Genomic DNA, 19,373 nt, shown 5'->3' with positions numbered 1-19,373 from the left:
AATTATAAAATACAGTAAAAATTAAAGCCCATCTCCTCCCTAATTCAATTCTCTTTCCAAGGAGATTTACTGTTAAAGAAATTGGTATGTATCTTTCTATTTTATGCAAATACACAAATATATGTATATATTATGGCAATTAGGTATATTATTTCTCTTGATGCTTACAAAGTAGAAACCTCAGGAGTACCAGTTAGTGGAATATGGTAAAGTACACTGAAATAGCAGAAGAGTGCAAAGTGTAAAACACGACTAACACAGTACTAAAATTGTCAGACATAAATTTAGACATAGACAAATTTCATCACACAGAAAATCATAGGAAATGGCATTCTATAAGACTACCACCATTATTATTTCAACAAAACTGTCAGAAGTTATTAAAAAAAAAAAAAAAGCAACAAGAGGTTTAGAAATAGATTTCAGTCAAGTGAGAATTAAGTTATAGAACAATATATAAAATTTAATCTCATTTGTTTACATATCAAAACTGTCATTAATGATTCTCTCTGGAAAGCATTAGAAAATAGGATTTTAGTTTCTGCATTTTGGTTTAGCTTTACCAAACTAAAGATACAAATATTGTATAAATGCATTTTATGTGCCATAGCAATGAAATCCCTATTCTAACTTATGGTGTTTATGTGTGAAATAAAGTAGAACATTATTCAATATTTTTCTTTTTAAGAAGATGAGTCAAACATGAAAAGCCAAAGGAGTATTATGTTTAACTATGATTCACTAAATGTCATTTAGCACATTATGAAAATGACTTAAGCTAAAACATAAAATGTTCTATGGTTTCCAATCTCCTAAAAGTTTTTGCTGTTGATAAGCTGACATCCTAAAGTGACAAAGTGAAACTAACATAATTTATCTCTGTCATTTTCTCCTAAGATAAGGTTAATTTCAATTTTGTAGTCTAAAGCTCTTTCTCCATATAGAAATCATCTAAGATCCTTGTAGGAATCAAGTGATTTTAACTTTTTATGATATATTTACATTAAAGTTGCTTTCTTGATTATATAAAAACATTAAATATTCTGTGAAAAGTTTAACTTTTAATGTCTACATAATATGACTGTAATTTAACTATTACTGGGTATTTAAGTTGCTTCTAATTTTATTATTAAATAACATCAGGTAATAATTCTTAATAGTAATATCAACTATGTAACTAATAAAATGTAAAATTTAGTTAAAGAAAAATTTTTGTGGTCATACCTGAATAGAAAATATTCAGTCTATTATGTATACTATGTATACTGTACTGCAGGAGCTCTGGTAGTGCAGTGCCTAAGGCACTTGACTGCTAACCAGAAGGGTAGCGGTTCAAACCCACCAGCTACTCCTCGGAAGGAACGTTGGGCAATCTACTTCCATAGTGATACTGCTCGGAAACACAAAGAGGGGTCGCTATGAGTCAGGTCCGACTCAACGGTACGTAACAACAACAACAATGTATACCGTAGAACAGTTTACAAAAGACATAATGTACTGTTCTGTTTTTGGTGTTCCAGGGGCTACTTACCTTGATAAATAATGAAACAATCCTTTGGCAAATCTTGTCGAGTAACACAACCTCCATCTGCTCCTAGGAGAAACAGCACTCTGGGAGGGTTCTTTCGAATTGCTTCTACTCCCGGTTTATAGCCAAGGTCCAAAGCAGCTACTTGGCTTGCAATCCTGTAACGATTATAGAATTTTAGCATAGCTGTAATTGTTTTCAGTGTAAAAAAATAAATGTGATTCTTGGAATGTTACCTAGTTTATTTTCCAGTCAATGCTACCAAAGCCCATTCTTATTTCTTACCCACTTAAAACAGATGTCAAAATCAGAAGCAGCAGTCTTTTATTATTTTGGGAATGACAAACAAAGACACATAAGGTATGTAGGTTATTGTCGCTTTATAAGATATCATTTAATGGAATAATTCTGGAAACTTTAAGCCAACTACAATTGCCTTAAGATCACTCTCATTCAACATAATAACACATAAAACATAGAATAGAGGAAAATTAGATGATTTTAAAAGCCAGAAAGGAAAATTTAAATATAAATAACACAATAATTAAAAAAAAAAAAAAAAAAAGCCGTAATTAGTACATTGGTATAAGTCCGTACAGATTTTTTTTCTATGGATAATAATATAAGCAACAATAATCTTTTAAAGAAAAGGTCTGAAATAACTATACTTTGTACATCAGAGGTTTTTTTGTCTGCAGACTAGCATTAACTTTCTAGTCAGTGATAGCCATTCTGAGAACCTATGGTGTATAAAGCCAGCTAGTCCTTTACCTGTTTAAGGGAGGAGAGCAGGTCAAGGTAACTCCCCTAGTAGACGGGAGTAAAAGAAATGGTTGGGCTAAATTATTTCTGCTGTATGTTCAGACTGATATATAGATCTGTTTTGGTTTTCCCAAGAATCTATTGTCCTGGTATGTGACCAATGGACCAAATCTTTTTAATAGCAATGGGTTAATATAGAGAAGATAATGAGAAAGCTTTCAAGGCTGCCTTTTTTATCATTCACCAACAGGTGAAGTCTATTTTCTCCTAAGGAAGGAATAAAGCAAGAAGTTGACAGGAAAAAAACAATGTAACAAATGACAGAGAACTAACCAAATGGAGAGGAATACAAACCCATTACCAGGAGTCTATTCTGACTCAAAGAGACCCTTTAGGACAGAGTAGAACTGCCCCATAGAGTTTCCAATGTTGTTAAACTTTAAGCAGACTGCCTCATCTTTCTTTCATGGAGTGGCTAGTTGGTTCAAACTATTGACCTTTTGGTTAGCAGCCAAATGCTTTAACCACTACTACCTACCAGAGTTCCTCAATGGAGAGGAAAGGGTAAACAATTAGGCTTTTGGTAAGTATTCATTATAATAAAGATAAGAATTATACAGTGGGATTTATCCAGGGAATGCATGTGGTTAGTTTACTATCTGAAAAATCAATGTAATATGCCATATTAATAGAATAAAGAATAAAAACAAACCACATGATCATCTCAGTAGATACACAAAAAACACTGGAGAAATCCAACATCCTTTCATGAAAAAACATTAACACATGAGAAATACAAGGGAACTTCTTCAGCTGAAATAGAGCATCTACCAAAAGCCCACAGTTAACAGCATATTCAATAAAGACTAAATACTTTCCCCTAAAATCATGAACAAGACAAGGATGTCTACTTTTACCACTTCTATTCAACACTGTACTGAAGGTTCTTCCAAACAGGGCAATGTGGCAAGAAAACGAGGTAAAAGGCATCCAGATTAGAAAGAAGTAAAACTTTCTCTCTTTGCAGAGATATGATCTTTATTACAATCCCTGAACTATGCTACCTGGTATTCTAATATGACAGAGATTTTAAATACTCACTTTCAACAATCACAGTTATTTTAGATATTTTTAGTATTATTTTTTATCTTGGGTTCACACACAGAATGAAAAAGCTTGGTGTTTCACATCTGCAAATGGGGCAATACTGCTTACAAATTTAAAATTAACAGGGTAGCAGGAGCATAATACACAAAATTACTTAAATTTTAGTATATATATATATATATAAAAAAATCACTCAACCTGTGAAGAATATTCATAACTTTCCAATCACCAGCAATCCCACTGCTTGTCCGAATCTTTTGTGCAATGCTGGAAACAGCTGCAAGAATTGCTGCTCCATCATTTCTTTGAAGTGCAGAACTGCCTAAAACTAACATTGGTTTTTTAGCTTCCTTTAGGACCTATTTTAAAAAAAAAAATAATAATAATAATAAAAATCCAGATTTAATATTACAAGTAAAATAAACCTAATCAAGTATGTACTTACTGTATACCTAAGCTCCAGGTCTAATATGAACGTGTCTTTGGTTTGCTAGTCAGCATATGATTGGTCATACATGGAACTAGATTTAGCATGGTTTTAATAAAGAAACATCTTCCCAATGCTACTGGGAAATGGCCGAATGAGTATCATATAGAACAGATTTTTAAATAATATTAGGAAATACTAGCCAAATAACATGGTCAGAATGACTAAAGGCAGGTCACAGAAAAGCTGTGGAAGACACAGATAGTACCGAAGAACAGGAGAAACCATGCTGAAATACCATGTCTTCTCCTTCCATCTATCTAACTACCCTCTAGACAGAGCAGAAGAAGAGGAGGAAGTAATTATCACTAAATCACAATGCAAAATACCTGTAACTTTAAAGGCTTTGCTTCAAACCATAGTAACTTCCTGAATGCCAAAAATTGAGATGGAATGCATCCCAAGAACAAAGGAGTGAAGGGTGGTCGAGATAACAAATAAGCAACAAAGCCATAGACTACATACTTCATTCTCTTGTTCATCCCTATATTATTCTTTAATAAATAGCTGTCCCCAATCAAAGATGAATAAAGAAATAACCAGCATGAAGAATTATGCATAGATATTACAAAAAAAAAAAAAAAGAGAGAAAGGAACATCAGTTAAAGGAAGGAGTACATTCATCACAATAGGACAGACATCTGTCACAACAGACGTTTCCCAAGAAAACATGGAGTTCAGAGTCTTAAAATGCTTCAAAGAAAATGGGGAAAAAAAAAGAGATGAAAGAAACCTCACTTAATAAAGTTAGTAATGAAGAGAAAAGAACTAATGGAACAAAAAATGTATTTAAATCTGTAATAGAAGAAAAATATTCCCTAAGAATACTGGCCAAATTCTGGCAGACAGAAATGCGTACTAGAAAGAAGGGAACACTTTTCACTGAAAACCTTTTTATGCTTTCAATTTTTTAATCATGATAATGTTTTTCCTGTTCAAAACAAAGAAACAAAGAGGCTGGGCTAGGCAATTCTGTCCTTTTGTACCTTCTCTTGCCTGTAAAGTAAACCTGAATCTGCCAGTGAAGACATTATCTTAGAACTATGATGAGAGGTGCGTGCAGATGCACACACTTGTGCACACGCACACACAGAGACATTCACAGGTGAACATAAGCAAGTAAATACACTGAGAACAGCAAAGGAGGTAAGCTCTTCCTTGGTGATATGCTTGGACAACTATATCACCTTCAACTGCCGAGCTCTAGATTTCTTGTTATGTGAGAAATAGACACTTAGCAGTTTCAACAATCATCACAAAAAATTAAAATCCTGAAACAAAGAGAACCTTGAATCTTTCGATTGTAAGGCACAGATGAAAGGCCTTATTAAAAAAAATCTACCACCATTAACATACTCTGGTGAAATTATCAAATTTCAGTGATGACGAATCAATGATAAAGTATCTAGCAGGAAAAATAATCAGCATGGGGTGACAGGATTTGGTGGAAATAACACTGACTTCAGGCTTCTCTACAGTAACAGAAGACAGTGAAGCAGTGTCTACAAAGTTCAGAAAGGGGAAAAATGCTGACCTAGAACTTTATATCCTGCCAATCTGTCTCTTGAGGAATAAAATAGACATTTTAAAGCAGGCAAGAACTCAAGGAAGACAGCACCTATGTGCCCTTCTTGGAAGAAACAAAAGGAAACATAAAAAACCAGCCAACAGCAAAATGACCATAAATACAGGACTTGATAATGAAAAAGCCATGCAAAAATTTCTTTCAGGAATAATTTTTGCAGTAAAGATTTAATTGAAGTCTGAAGTTTAGTTCTTTTAGTTCAATTTCTTTTCAATTAATTCCAGGTAAAATTAAACCCTGGTAAATAAAAACAGTATGTACAGTATGATTTCATTTTGGTTCTTTGCTTATTTATCCATCCATCTTCTATATGTAAATAGAGAGATGGTTATTAAGTTTCATTAATACTTGTTTTAAGGCAGTAAAATTTTACTTTTTTTCATGTTACTTCTGTATTGGTGTAATTTTTAGCAATAACCACATACAAAAACGTTGTTGTTGCTGTTGTTACGTGCCGTCGAGTCGGCCCTGACTCATAGCAACCCCTTCTTGGGTTTCTAAGGCAGTATCACTACGGAAGTAGGATTGCCCAACCTTCCTTCGAGACAAAAACATTAAAGAAACTAAAAAATAACAATCACTAAAAATTAACAAGAATAGATATATTTAACTGAACACACCTGGTTGAATGGATGTCTATCTGAAGCAATGTCTTGAAGAATTTGGGGGGAATCTCCCAGGTGGTCATATCTATAAGTCAGATCTACTGGACTGCCTATAAGGGCTACCTTTAGGTCATTATGAAGCCAGCTGAAATAAAAGCAACAAAGTTTATAGAGCTGAATAATTAATTTAGCACAGTTATTGGTCTCTTCTATGCTGTTGTTGTTGTTATGTGCCGTCGAGTCGGCCCCGACTCACAGCGACCCCTCCTTGGGTTTCCGAGGCAGTATCACTACGGAAGTAGGATTGCCCAACCTTCCTTCCGAGGAGTGGCTGGTGGGTTTGAACCGCCAGCCGTCTGGTTAGCAGGCAAGTGTCTTAGCCACTATGCTACCAGAGCTCCCTCTTCTATGCTAAGTGCTATATATTTACTATTACAAAATGTTAAAAGCTTTATAAAAGCACTCAGAGAAGATTTAGTCTTAATAGATATATTCTTTGTACCTTTCAATATAAAAGAAACAATCAAATCTGGTGTAGATTTCTACAAACAGATAATGACCTTTTATAACCAAGTGTTGCAAAAATACATGCCAGGCAATTCAGTGAATTAATTTGCTGTGGGAATGCTAACTATAAGCCAGCTACAAATATACACTTTAATTTTAGAATAACTGATCCATAGTTTTTATTCTTCAATACACATAGGGTATCTCTTAATTATCCATTAAGGTCATTCAAATATAATTCCTAAAAATAAACTATGTCATTCATATTTATTTTCTATGACAGGGAGCCACGGATCCATCTCCTCCAAAAATAGTTAAGTGTGGTGACCATATACTCTCAATTATCTGGGAACAGTATTGGTTAACATGTTATCCTGAATTAACAACTCCCTCTTTTACTCTCAAGTGTCCCAGTTTAGATAACAAATTATGTGGTCACTCCATTCATAAGTCATTAAAGTATAAATGAAAAAACAAACAAACAAAAACTTGCTATGAAAATTGGTGATATTTGAATATAAACTGTGGATTAGATAATATTATATCTATACCAAATTTCTTGATTAAGAGAATGCCCTTGTTCTTAGGAAATCCACACTAAAGTATTTAGGTACTAAGGGGCATGCCTGCAACTGACTCTCAAATTACTCATAAAACTATAATCACACATATGTGTGCAAACATAGAATAACAAAGCAAATGTAGGAAAATGTTAACTGATGATTCTTAGTGATGGGTATACAAAGAACATTTCAACCAATTCTTTTATAAGTTCTGAATCATTTCAGAATAAAAAGCTAACAAAATAAACACAGATATAAATAAACAGGAGTAGGGGCTGTTAGAAATTGTCCTCCAATTATCTTTTGGAGTAACATCCCCACTAACACTATAAGCAATCAGCTAAAATGTCATGTCATATATAAAACAAAAAACATTACATAAATATTTTTGGTTTGTTTAAGTATTATTACTAACCTCTTTCGAATTCTAGCATTAAATAATGGTGCCTCAAAACGTGGATTTGTACCAACCAGAACGACAACATCTGCCTCTTCCACACCAGCAATTGTAGTATTAAGAAGATAATTGGAACGTAAATCTGTGCTAGAAATACACAAAACACAAATTTACTTTAAAACTAATACACACCAAGAATCTGAAATATTCTCATGTCATCCAACCTATGGCACTCTCAGACAAAAAATTTTAATCAAGTATTCTTAAATTAAGGAACTCTAGTAGCACAGTTCGGAAGGAAGGTTGGGCAATCTACTCCTGTAGTGATACTGCCTTGGAAACCCAAGGAGGGGCTGTGTGAGTCAGGTCGGACTTGACGGCACATAACAACAACAACAACAACAGTAGTACAGTGGTTACAGCATTTGGCTGCCAACCAAAAGATCAGTGGTTTGAACCCACCAGCCACTCTGGGAGAAAGATGAGGCAGTCTGCTTCTGTAAAGATTTATAGCCTTGAGAACCCTATGGGGCAGTTCTACTCTGTCCTATATGGTCATTATGAGTTAGAATTGACTTAATGGCAATGGGTTTGTTTTGGTATTCTTAAATTACATCAAAGTATCAGATACTTACAAATAACTAGATTCTCCTACTTTCTGTAACTCCTGGTTTGATTTTGGTCTATGTGTGAAAGTAAGTTGGTAGGTATGTTGGAGAATCCAAATTGTCACATGTTAAGTCATTAATGCCAGAGATATGGTGAATTATATACAACTTGTAACCAAAAGAAAAAAAAAAAGAAGAAAGCCTATATCTTCGCTTCATATTTCTCACCCGGCTCCTGCGGTGGGGAAGACCTCTTCAGTGCACAAGGTGTCAGAGTCCACTCTATTAAGCAAATCTTTGAGCGCTACTAGGGCTTCAGCATCCACAAAGCCACCTGCAATTGCTGCTACATCCTTTCCCTGAAAACTCTGCAACTAGAAATGGATAAAAAGGGTATCACCAAAAAACCAATGTTCAGAAAATAATCATTTTCAAGGTCCAAAAGAATAATAAACTTCTGACTAAAAAGTTCTTTTAATAATTATAAATTAAGCTAAAACATCTAAGAAGTGAGAAGCAGAGGTATATTTGAGGTTAAGGCTAATGCCATTAGCTTGGAGGGAAACAGTTTATGTTTAGGAACAAAACTGAAACTAAAACTTAATGCCATTGAGTCGGATCTGACTCATAGCGACCCCTCCTTGGCATCTGAGGTGGTATCACTGCGGAAGTAGATTGCCCAACCTTCCTTCCGAGGAGTGGCTGGTGGATTTGAACCGCCAGCCTTCTGGTTAGCAGTCAAATGTCTTAGGCACTGTGCTACCAGAGCTCCTGTTTAGGAACAAAGGAGCCTGAAAATGAGGTTCAGAGGACAAAAGCTGTGGAGTAATAGTTCCCTTAAATGCAACCCACTTTGAAGTACCTGCCATTCTCCCTGACCTTTTCTATATGTACCTTTTTCCTGAAAGGAAAGCCATTTCTCCACTTTTGCTCTGGGGAGCTAGAGCTAGCAGTCATTCTTAGCTTTCACATTAATTAGTCATCTCTTCCAGGAAGATATCTTTGATATCCTGGGTTAGGCACCTCTCTCATCTGCTCTTTCATACCACTTCATGCACAACCCACAACAGCAGATGACAACTGCCTAAGTGTACACCTTTCCCTTCAACCAGATTGTGGGATGGAAAGGCATATTTTAATAGTCTTTATATACCTACATGTAGCAAGGCATCTAGCATATGGCTTTCAAAGAATGATAAATGAAAGGTGTTTAATCAAATCTTGGTAAGAATAAAGAAATGAAGACATATATCCTCCCTCACTGCAAATAAGTCCCTTGAAAACCACAAATAATATTTATTCTATATTTGAATTCTTTACCATTCCAGCTACACGAGAGAGTGCATCCTCCCAGGAGGTAAAGGTTAAAAGCCCCTTTTCATTTCTGACCATCGGCTCGGTAAGTCTTTGACGTTTTAGCCCATCATAGGCAAATCTAGATAACAGAAATTACACCATTTGTGGAATCTCTCTAAAGAGGCAACTCTAATTTTCAAGTGTAAAGTCCACAAGAAATGTTATCTAAATACAGCATTGTTTAGAGTGTAAATATAATTGTAAATACCTGGACATAAATAATTTATCTGGTTTTTTTTGGAGACAGACTAATAAAGATTATCTTATGAACATCACCTAAAATAAAAACCATCAAGGAGCTTGACTTCTTGAAAGTTATTTTCAGAAAGCAGAATAATCTTAAAATCATGACACACAAAAAATCTGATAGCAGAAAAGTTAAATCATTTTGTTATAAAACTTGAATACCTCTAGATATTTTACCAAAATTATATTGTACAAACCCTAACTTAGGTTTTTCTCTTTTTTTTGTCACTGAAATAGGTTGGAAAAATATCTTAATTTACTTTAATCTCTCCACCGGGGCGGGAAAAGATCTTTTTCAAAGTTACTATGAAAGTCAGTGAGAGATCTAGGACTACTGCTTTGTTAATTTTGTCCAAATCTCCACATAAAGTCCAAATTTCAATAGCCTGCATTTATGAACTAGTTTGCAAATATAAATGAAAGTTTTTTTTAAATTAAAATGATAAAATTATCTTTAGTTTAATTGCAAAAGTCAGGGAAAACAATATAGCATATACCTAGTTTTATCAGAGATCCATTCTTCATTAATGTCCTCATGCATCCTTGGCAAAATCCTCATCACTTCTCCAGTTCTTGTGCTTACAACAATATTACTTCCAACTGCATCCATTACATCAATTGATTCTGTCTTTCTGAGAAAAAGGGAATATAAGCACACATGGTTATTATATTGATTTTAGGAATAAGTAGAAAGTTTGTTACCTGGTTTCAAAAACAAAATGATTACAATTACTTCCTTTTCTGAATTTCTAAAAATAGTAAGTCATACAAATTAGCAATAAAAAGTGTATCTGCATAGCTGAAGACATCATGTAAACCTCTAGTGTAGAAATGAACCTTTAGAAACTGCTACCTGACACAGAAGTCAGTGTACACGGAATTCAACTGGTCAGATCTAGGTCAATTTAAGTATCAAAATAAATAATAAGAGAGGCAGGACTTATGGCTATAGCCATGTAAGGAACTCAGCAAATCCTTTCCACAATATGTAAAAATGAAGCTGGAGAAAATTGGCAAAAAACAATCATTTCAGTGCTTTGGAAATTTACCAAAGATATTCAACAACCTGAGAAATTTCTATGCACGAAAAACTGCTGAAATTTGAGTAGGAACAGTGGAGATCTGTGTTATTTTGGCTTGGGGCTACTTCTGTTACCCTCAATGCCTAGCTGAGCCTAGAGAGCTTCTCTGCTGCAGATGAAAAGCCACTGAATGGAAGTATTTGGGGAACTGATGAGATGAGGAGAAAGCCAAGGCTGTGCCAGTCTGAGGTTTTAGCTGTAGCTAGAGCAAGCATTCCTAGCTGAGGCTATGCAGCATATGCACAGCTGAGACCAGAGAGATCCAAACTACTCAGAGATTCCAAACAACACTGAGATTCAAAGGGCCCACAGGATGAAAGGCTTATTAGCTAATGGTGCTTCGGCACAATTTCTGTCCCATCATTGTGTACCTACTGATTACTAAGCTATGCAAATACAGGGGCAACTCCTAAGAATCCTAATCCTAATCATGGATTACAAAAAAAAAACAAAACAAAAACACACCAAATTCACTGAGAGTCAGCTCCAACTCATAGCAACCCCTCCTTGGGTTTCCAAGGCAGAAACCCAACTATGGAAGTAGACTGACCAATCTTCCTTCTGAGAAGTAGCTGGTGGGTTTGAACTGCCAGCCTTCTGGTTAGCAGTCAAGTGCCTTAGGCACTTTGTCACCAGAGCTCCCCATTGGGTTTCTGAGGCTGTAAATCTTCATGGAAGTAGATCTCCCAGTCTTCCTTCTGCCGAACAGCTGGTAGGTATGAACCACACTGACCTGCCGGTTAGCAGTCAAGTGCCTTATCCACATGACTTTCGTTAATCCTTTGAACCTATTTTAATAGGATATATATACACACATATATAAAGAAGCAAATAGAAATTCTGGAGGTGAAAAGTACAATGATGAAATTAAAAGTTTACTACTGGGGCTCAAAAGCAAGTTTGAGATGGCAAAAGAATCAGTAAATATGAAGATAGATCAAGAGAAATTATCCAACCTAAATAACAGTGAGAAAAGATTTAAGAAAAATGAACAGCATCTCAGAGACCTGTGGGACAACACCAAGAGTACTAAGATATGCATTACAGTAATCCCAAAAGGAGAGGAAATGAAAGGGCAGAAATTTTATGAAAAAAATGATTAATCTATACATCCAGCCTCAATGAATCCAGGTAGGATAAATACAAAGAAATACATGTAGACACATTGCAGTTAAATACTGAAAGCCAAAAACAAACAGAAAAATCTAACAGCAGCAAGATATAAATGACTTGTCATGCAGAAGGGAGCATCAGTGAGGTTAAAGGCTAACATAATCAGAAGGGAAGAGAAGTCAAAAGTAGTGGGATGACATATTCGAAAGTGATGAAGAGAGAAGGGGAAAAAAAAACAAAAAAACCCCTATCACCCAAGAATTCTATATACAACAAAACTATTCTTCAACAACGAAGGCAAAATAAAGACATTTCTATATAAATAAAAACTATAAGAATCTGTTGCTAACAGATCTGCCTTAAAAGAAATTTTACAGGCAGTCTGTCAGGCTGAAAGGAAATGATATTAGGCAGTAACTCATATTCACAGAAAGAACTGAAAAGCACTAGAAAGGATAAATGTGGGTTAACATAAAGGTCTATATAAATATATTTATGTGTATTGCTGGATATATTATTTGTTTTCTCCAGTAAAATAGTAAATTGTTTTTTGAGTTATAATTTTGTTTTTATAATAAAACTGAGATGATTATTCTACTGTTTCATAGTTTAGAAGAAGATGAGAAAAAGGTTTACCTTTCCCCACCAATCTTAAAAATTATTATGGTATGATTATTTTGGAACAGTCAGCTCTTAAAGGTAAAAATAATTTTTCATTTGTATGATGTTACAATAATTTTAAAAGAAATGGGGGGAAAAAGCCCTTTCTACTGAAGCACTTATTTACTTCCTCCGACTTCACATCCTTTTGATACATAAATAAACAAACCAAAAAGTTCGTTGCCATGGAGTAGATTCTGACTCATGGCTATTCCATGTGTTACAGAATAGAACTGCTTCACAGGATTTTCTTGGCTGTAATCTCTATAGAAGCAGATCACCAGGCTTTTCTTCCTCAGCATGAGTGGGTGGTTTTGAACCACCAACCCTTAGGTTACTATTTGAGTAGATGCATACATACATACACGGTTTAAAATCTGGAGTTTTAAGATACCCTTATATACTTTGGTGGGAATTTAAAATTACAGGGCAATTTGATGATGTGTTTCAAAATCCTTAAAAATATTTATACTTATTGTACCTCCTTACTCCATTTCTTGGTTTAATTTTAAAGAAGAATCAAAGAGATATAAAAACTTATAAAAAGCAGTTTATCACAGATTTGTAATGATAAAGAAAGAATACATGAATAATTTCATGGATTAAGAACTAGAAAATTAATTTCTGGGAAAATTAATTTGCACAGGTTCATTCTATCCTTCAATTTACTACTCATCTTCCATTTAGAGGATTTCATATAAAGCAAACAAATAAAACTTGGCTAATCAAAACTTGGGAAGAAAATACCCGTAATTTTTTTTAATTTTTGAATAACAAGGAATTAAGAACAAACAGGCAAACTATCAAAAATGCAAAGATGAATACCTTGTTTCCCAAGGCCGGGCAGTAAATGCGTAGGGCTTAGAGGTCAGAGCACCTACAGGGCAAATATCAATGATATTCCCAGACAGCTCAGACATGAACATCTTTTCAATGTATGTGCCAACTTGCATATCATTTCCTCTGCCTGTTGTTCCCAAGTCATCTACTCCTGCAATCTCACTAGCAAATCTGAAAGATAAAAACATACTGTGAAACGGTAGAATTTATCAAAATTACTTCCTTCCCTATTCATGATCATAAAGAGATAGTGATTTTCAAAACATGAAAAAGACAAGAATATTTGCAATGGTGAATAGTCATTAATCAAAAATAATTTAATGTTTGATTTTTTAAAATTGAGGTATAATATAGAATATACATAAATCATACATGTATCGCTCACTAACTTAATACAAAATGAATGTTTGCAAATTACTACTTTAAAATCCAACTGAAGTTGCTATTAAATGAAAGTAAACAACTTACTCCATTTTATTGGTTTCTGCAAAAAAAAAATAGTAACGGTATCCTCCTACTAAACAAAAGTTGTTATCTTTTCTATTATTGCTATTGCATCAAATTTGGTGACTAAGTGTGTAAAACTGATACTCTAGAAAAGAGAAAAAAAAAATAAAAACTTACCTGATGCAGCGAGTACACTGTATACATCTAGTCATAATGGTCTTTACCAATGGCCCAATGTTCTTATCCTCCACAGCACGTTTCCCCTCTAAAAATCGGCTCCTATCACTTCCAAACATCATGGACTGGTCCTTAAGTAGATTATAAAAAAGTCAATCTAATGCTGCTAATGAAAAATAAAACCTGGGACAACCAAAAAAAATGTACAAAATTAGACCATGTACCTGCAGATCACATTCACCTCCCTGGTCACAAATAGGACAATCCAGTGGGTGATTTGCTAGTAAGAACTCCATCACACCCTCTCTGTACAGAAAATCATAACATATAAAATGATATAAATTGCTGGTATTTAAACTGTTTACATGTAGGTTATTTAAATAATCTTCATAGATGTATGGTCCCACACTGTTAGTACTAATTTTACATTTATTATAAAAAAAATTCCAATATAACTATTATTCCCAAAGTATTCATCATAACCTGAAAATACTTTAGAGGTTCCCCACCTGGAGACAGCGGGGAACATCAAAAGACTCAAGGAAATAATTAGTCCAAAGGACTAGTAGACCACACAAACCACAGCCTACACTACCCTGAGAGACCACAAGAACTAGATGGCTACCATTACTGACCGCTCTAAATAGGACCACAGAAGATTCTGGGCAGAATGGGGGAAAAATGTATAATAAAATTCAAAAATCATAAAAAAGACCAGACCTACTGGTCTGATATCAAGACTGTTGGAACCTCCGAGACTATGGCCCTTTGACACCCTTCAAATCTGAAAATGAAACCACCTCCAGGGTCACCTGGCAGCCAAACAACAGATAAGCCTATGAAGTGAACAGTACCACTTGTGAGGAACAGGCTCCTTAGTATAATCAACCATATGACACTGACAGGACAATATCTTGTCCAAAAACAAAGCCAGAAGGCAGGACAAGGCAGGAAAGAACACATGGGAATGAGGAACCAATGGAGGAAGGGGAAGAGTGCTGTTACATTGAGGGAATTGCAACTAATGTTATGAAACAAAATGTGTATAAATTGTTGAATGGAAAACTAATCTGCTGTGTTAACTTTCACCCAAATGACAATGGAGAAAAAAAGTATGAGTCTAGAATAAAATGTCATTAGAGACCCTAGAAAATCCTAACTTTTAATATTACAGAATTACCAAAAATTTCTGAATGGTCCTCAAGAAACATTCACATTAATTCAAACAAAATAAACACACATGAATGCAAAATATAAACTAAACACCATCAGTATAATGAAAGACTAAATCACACGGCTAAGGATACCACAGCAATACTCTGAATTTAGTAAGCCTCAGACTCATTGTTTGTCAAAAGTTGAGCAAGGTGCTGAACAAAATTTTTACTTTTGATCCCACTGTAGATTCAACATCACAAACCTCTGACTTGACCTCCTCTACTGTCTATACTCACTTCCACTGCCCCTAGAAGGCAAGCACATCAACTTCTCCTAAGTTTAGTAATAAATTCCTAATCTCTGAGAAGGTCTAAATGCTTAAATACATAATTTCCTGCTCTAAGAAAGATCACTAAATGGAGTAGTAATAAAGTACCTGGCTTTTCTAGACTTCTCTGAGTTGGTCAGGATATTCCAACCTTTCATTACGGGCATGGCACAAGCAGCTACAACCTGGAATTTCAATGGAAAAATCTGTAAGTATTTGTATCCTTTACTTTTAATTATAAAACCAAAAAACCTAACTCACTGCTGTCGAGCTGAATCTGACTCATAGCGACCCCCTCCCTGGGTTTCTGAGGTGGTATCACTACGGAAATAGATTGCCCAATCTTCCTTCCAAGGAATGGCTGGTGGGTTTGAACCACCAGGCTTCTGGTCAGCAGTCAAGTGCCTTAGGCACTATACCACCAGAGCTTCTTTTAATTATAAGCATCCCAATATATAAAAACCAAACCCACCAAATGCACTGCCATCAAGTTGAGCCTGACTGATGGAGATCCTGTAGGACAGAGAACTGTCCCATAGGGTTTCTAAGGCTATAAATCTTTATAGAAGCAGACTACCTCATCTTTCTCCTGTACAATGGCTGAGGGTTTGAACTACCAAACTTTTGGTTAGCAGCCAAATGCTTTAACCATCATGCCACCAGAGCTCCTTATATATAAAAATATTAAGTTATAATTTAAAAAAAGCAAAGAAAATAGTATTTTTCATGACAAAGTCTTAAATTTTTTATTCATACTTGTAATATGACAACCTGGCACTTTATATTTCTCATAAAAATAAATAAGAAATCCTGTTTGTTAAGTTTATTCTAATAGTCTTTTATAAGAAGTTCTGAAACAGATTATCAAATAACTGTACTCTGATCAGGAGGTACTAATGAATTAAAATTCCATAAACCAAAATGCAATTAAAGTGAAATGCAATCAAAAAGAATAAAATACTTAGAAATAAATTTAACCAAGGGGGTAGAAGACTACAAACTATAGAACAGTGCTGAAAGAAATAATCTTCTGATCACGGACTAGAAGACTTAATATTGTTTAAATGTCAATATCATCCAAAACAATCTTCAGGGTCAATGCAACCACAATCAAAATGCCAACCTTCTTTGCAGAAATTGAAAAGCCAATCCTCAAATTCAAATGAAATTGCAAGAGGCCCCAAATAGTCAAAACAGTATTATAAAAGAGGGACAAACTAGGAGGACCCACATTTCCTGATTTCAAAATGTAATACAAAGCTACAGTAATCAAAACCTGTGGTACACATACAAGAACAGACATATAAACCAACAAAATAGAGAATCTAGAAATAAACCCATATATCTATGTCAATAGATTTTCAACAAAGGTGCTAAATCCATTCACTGGAGAAAGAACAGTCTCTTCAATAGATGGTGCTGGTGCAACTAAATTTCCACATGCAAAAGAATGAAGTTGGACCCATACACAGTACCACATATGAAAATTAACTCAGTGTGGATCAGGAATCTAACATAAGACTAAAAATATAAAACTTTGGAAACAAAGTTGAGTTTTTTACAATGAATTCTTAGATATGACACCAAAAGTATGACCAACAAAGGAAAAAATAGATAAAATGGACATCATTTGTGTATCAAAGGGCTTTACCAAGAAAGTAAAGAAACAAACCCACAGAAGGGGAGAAAATATTTGACAAGTGTATATATGATATATAAAAACCTATATATATATCTCCAAAATATATAAACAATTCTTATAACTCAACAATAAAAAGCAAACCCAATTTAAAAATGAGCATAGGACTTGAATAGACTTTTCTCCAAAGAAATTATATAAATGGCCAATAAGCACATGAAAAGATGTTCAAGATCATTAGTTATTAAGGAAATGCAAACCAAAATCTCAACAAGATATACCACTTCACATCTACTAGGATGACTATTATGCAAAAAAATGGAAAATAATGAGTGCTGCAGGGATATGGAGAAACTGGAACCTTCATGCAGTGCTGGTGTAGTCACTGTGGAAACAGTTTAGTGACTACAAAAAGTTGAAAATAGAATTACTTTATGACCCAACAATTCCACTTTTATGTTATATCTAAAAGAACTGAAAGCAGAGACTCAAGCAGGTACATGAATGTTTACAACAGCATTATTCAGAATAGCCAAAAGGAGGAAACAACTCAGGTGTGCATCAACAAATGAATGGATAAACAAAATGTGGCATGTGCATACAACGGGATTTATACAGCCATAAAAAGGAATGAAGTTCTGATGAAGCTAGAAGACATGCTCTATGAAATAAGCCATACACAAAAGGACAACTATTGTGTGACTCGACTCATATGGGACAGACAGAATAGGCAAATTCACAGGGATAGAAAGTAGAACAGAAGTAACCAGGGACTGGGGCAAGAGAGTAATGGGTAGTTAACCTGTTTAATGCAGTACAGAGTTTCTGTTTGGGATGATTAAAAAGTCTGGAAATAAGATAATAGTGATGGTTACACAACATTATAAATGTGCTTAATGCCACTGAATTGTACTTTCAAAATAGGCTAAAATGACAACTTTTATGCATATTTTATAATAAAAAAACACACAAAAAAGTTAAAGCAAACCTCTTTACTGCCAAACTTTTCACTAGTGAAAATGGTGCAACATAAGCACTTCTAACATGCTACTTGGCAACTCCACATCCTGCTTAGAAGTCAACTTTAATTTTAAACCTGTTACAATTATGACACATGCATTTATAAAGCACTCTCCACTTTTGAAATGAAGAGAATAAAATGAACAAAAATATTAAACTTAGAAGTATAAGTAAACATATAGCACTACAACAATAGTGATTCTAAATAAAATTGGCTGCAAGATTTAAGATTTTCTACCTTCTACAGCATGGTGTGGAATTTTAGGTATCAAGTACCTTAGGAGCTTTCTCAATTTCAACAAGGCACATTCTACAGTTTCCAGCAACAGACAATCTTTCATGGTAACAGAATCGAGGGATCTGCATGCCAACCTTTTCACAAGCCTACAAGATAAAATAAAAAGTTTTACATTAGAATGACCTGAGCCACCTCACACTTGTTCTTGCCTAAAATCCAAGACAAAATGAGGCCACCTCCACCTATCTTATCACTCTATCTATATACATTTCTCAATCTTCATCTACTTTCAGTCCCTGAAGAGATTTCCTTTCTTCTTGGTTCTTGATCCCAACCCCTATCTACTCTGCAGCTACCTCTTTAAGGATGCTTAGCAAGTTCACACCTTATGTGGAACAAACTGGGTAAAGTATCTTCAAACAATGTAAAGGTTTGACTCCAGATATTCACTTTGAGTCACTGTCTACAAAGGCTCCTCCCTTAAACTCTGCCTCAGTGGTTTCATACATACCTGGACTTCCTGTTTGCCTAGCTCTATTTTGAAGTAGAAACTCCATTTTACCTAGTCATAGCTGGCTATGATCTAGTTCTATCTTGAGACACCATAACCTTGGCTCGATATACCTCATCCAGGACTCACATTCTCACTGTGGCTTAAGATCTTCCCAGCTCCTGCTTGCCTCATGAGGGGGAGTGGAGTATGCTGGGCCCTGCTGTACCAATTATCACTTCTACCCTCTCCAGTGCAAGTGTCTCTTCCTTTCATGCATAAATGTGTTCAGATTCTCTCTTGAGTTAGTTCTCCCATCATAGCCCTCACTCTATACCAATCTCATCAAATCCCAATGTCTTAACTATTTAGGCAGCAAAAATGTATTTAGTGCTTCCTATGTGCTAGGTCACCATGAGTCAGAATCAAC

At 34.9% G+C, this 19,373-nt stretch overlaps 1 protein-coding gene across 1 annotated transcript in view; it reads right to left on the bottom strand.

Annotated features, from left to right (window-relative positions):
• The window catches only part of NDUFS1 (NADH:ubiquinone oxidoreductase core subunit S1), a 25,850-nt gene that overhangs the window by 4,281 nt on the left and 2,196 nt on the right, over positions 1-19,373 (bottom strand). The window contains exons 3-15 of the mRNA XM_007935987.1: positions 18,492-18,599; positions 15,665-15,741; positions 14,295-14,376; positions 14,071-14,201; positions 13,432-13,617; positions 10,249-10,383; positions 9,470-9,584; positions 8,378-8,523; positions 7,560-7,688; positions 6,090-6,219; positions 3,596-3,756; positions 1,532-1,686; positions 1,003-1,043 (exon numbers count right to left, since the gene is read on the bottom strand). Of these exons, the coding sequence (XP_007934178.1) occupies positions 1,003-1,043; positions 1,532-1,686; positions 3,596-3,756; positions 6,090-6,219; positions 7,560-7,688; positions 8,378-8,523; positions 9,470-9,584; positions 10,249-10,383; positions 13,432-13,617; positions 14,071-14,201; positions 14,295-14,376; positions 15,665-15,741; positions 18,492-18,599 (1,596 nt within the window). The remainder of the gene's footprint in view (positions 1-1,002; positions 1,044-1,531; positions 1,687-3,595; positions 3,757-6,089; positions 6,220-7,559; positions 7,689-8,377; positions 8,524-9,469; positions 9,585-10,248; positions 10,384-13,431; positions 13,618-14,070; positions 14,202-14,294; positions 14,377-15,664; positions 15,742-18,491; positions 18,600-19,373) is intronic.

This window comes from Orycteropus afer, unplaced genomic scaffold (genome assembly GCF_000298275.1).
Source record: "Orycteropus afer afer isolate SDZICR_OR568_19922 unplaced genomic scaffold, OryAfe1.0 scaffold00002, whole genome shotgun sequence".
NCBI lineage: Eukaryota > Metazoa > Chordata > Mammalia > Tubulidentata > Orycteropodidae > Orycteropus > Orycteropus afer.
This window is presented reverse-complemented; position numbering and strand designations above follow the sequence as displayed.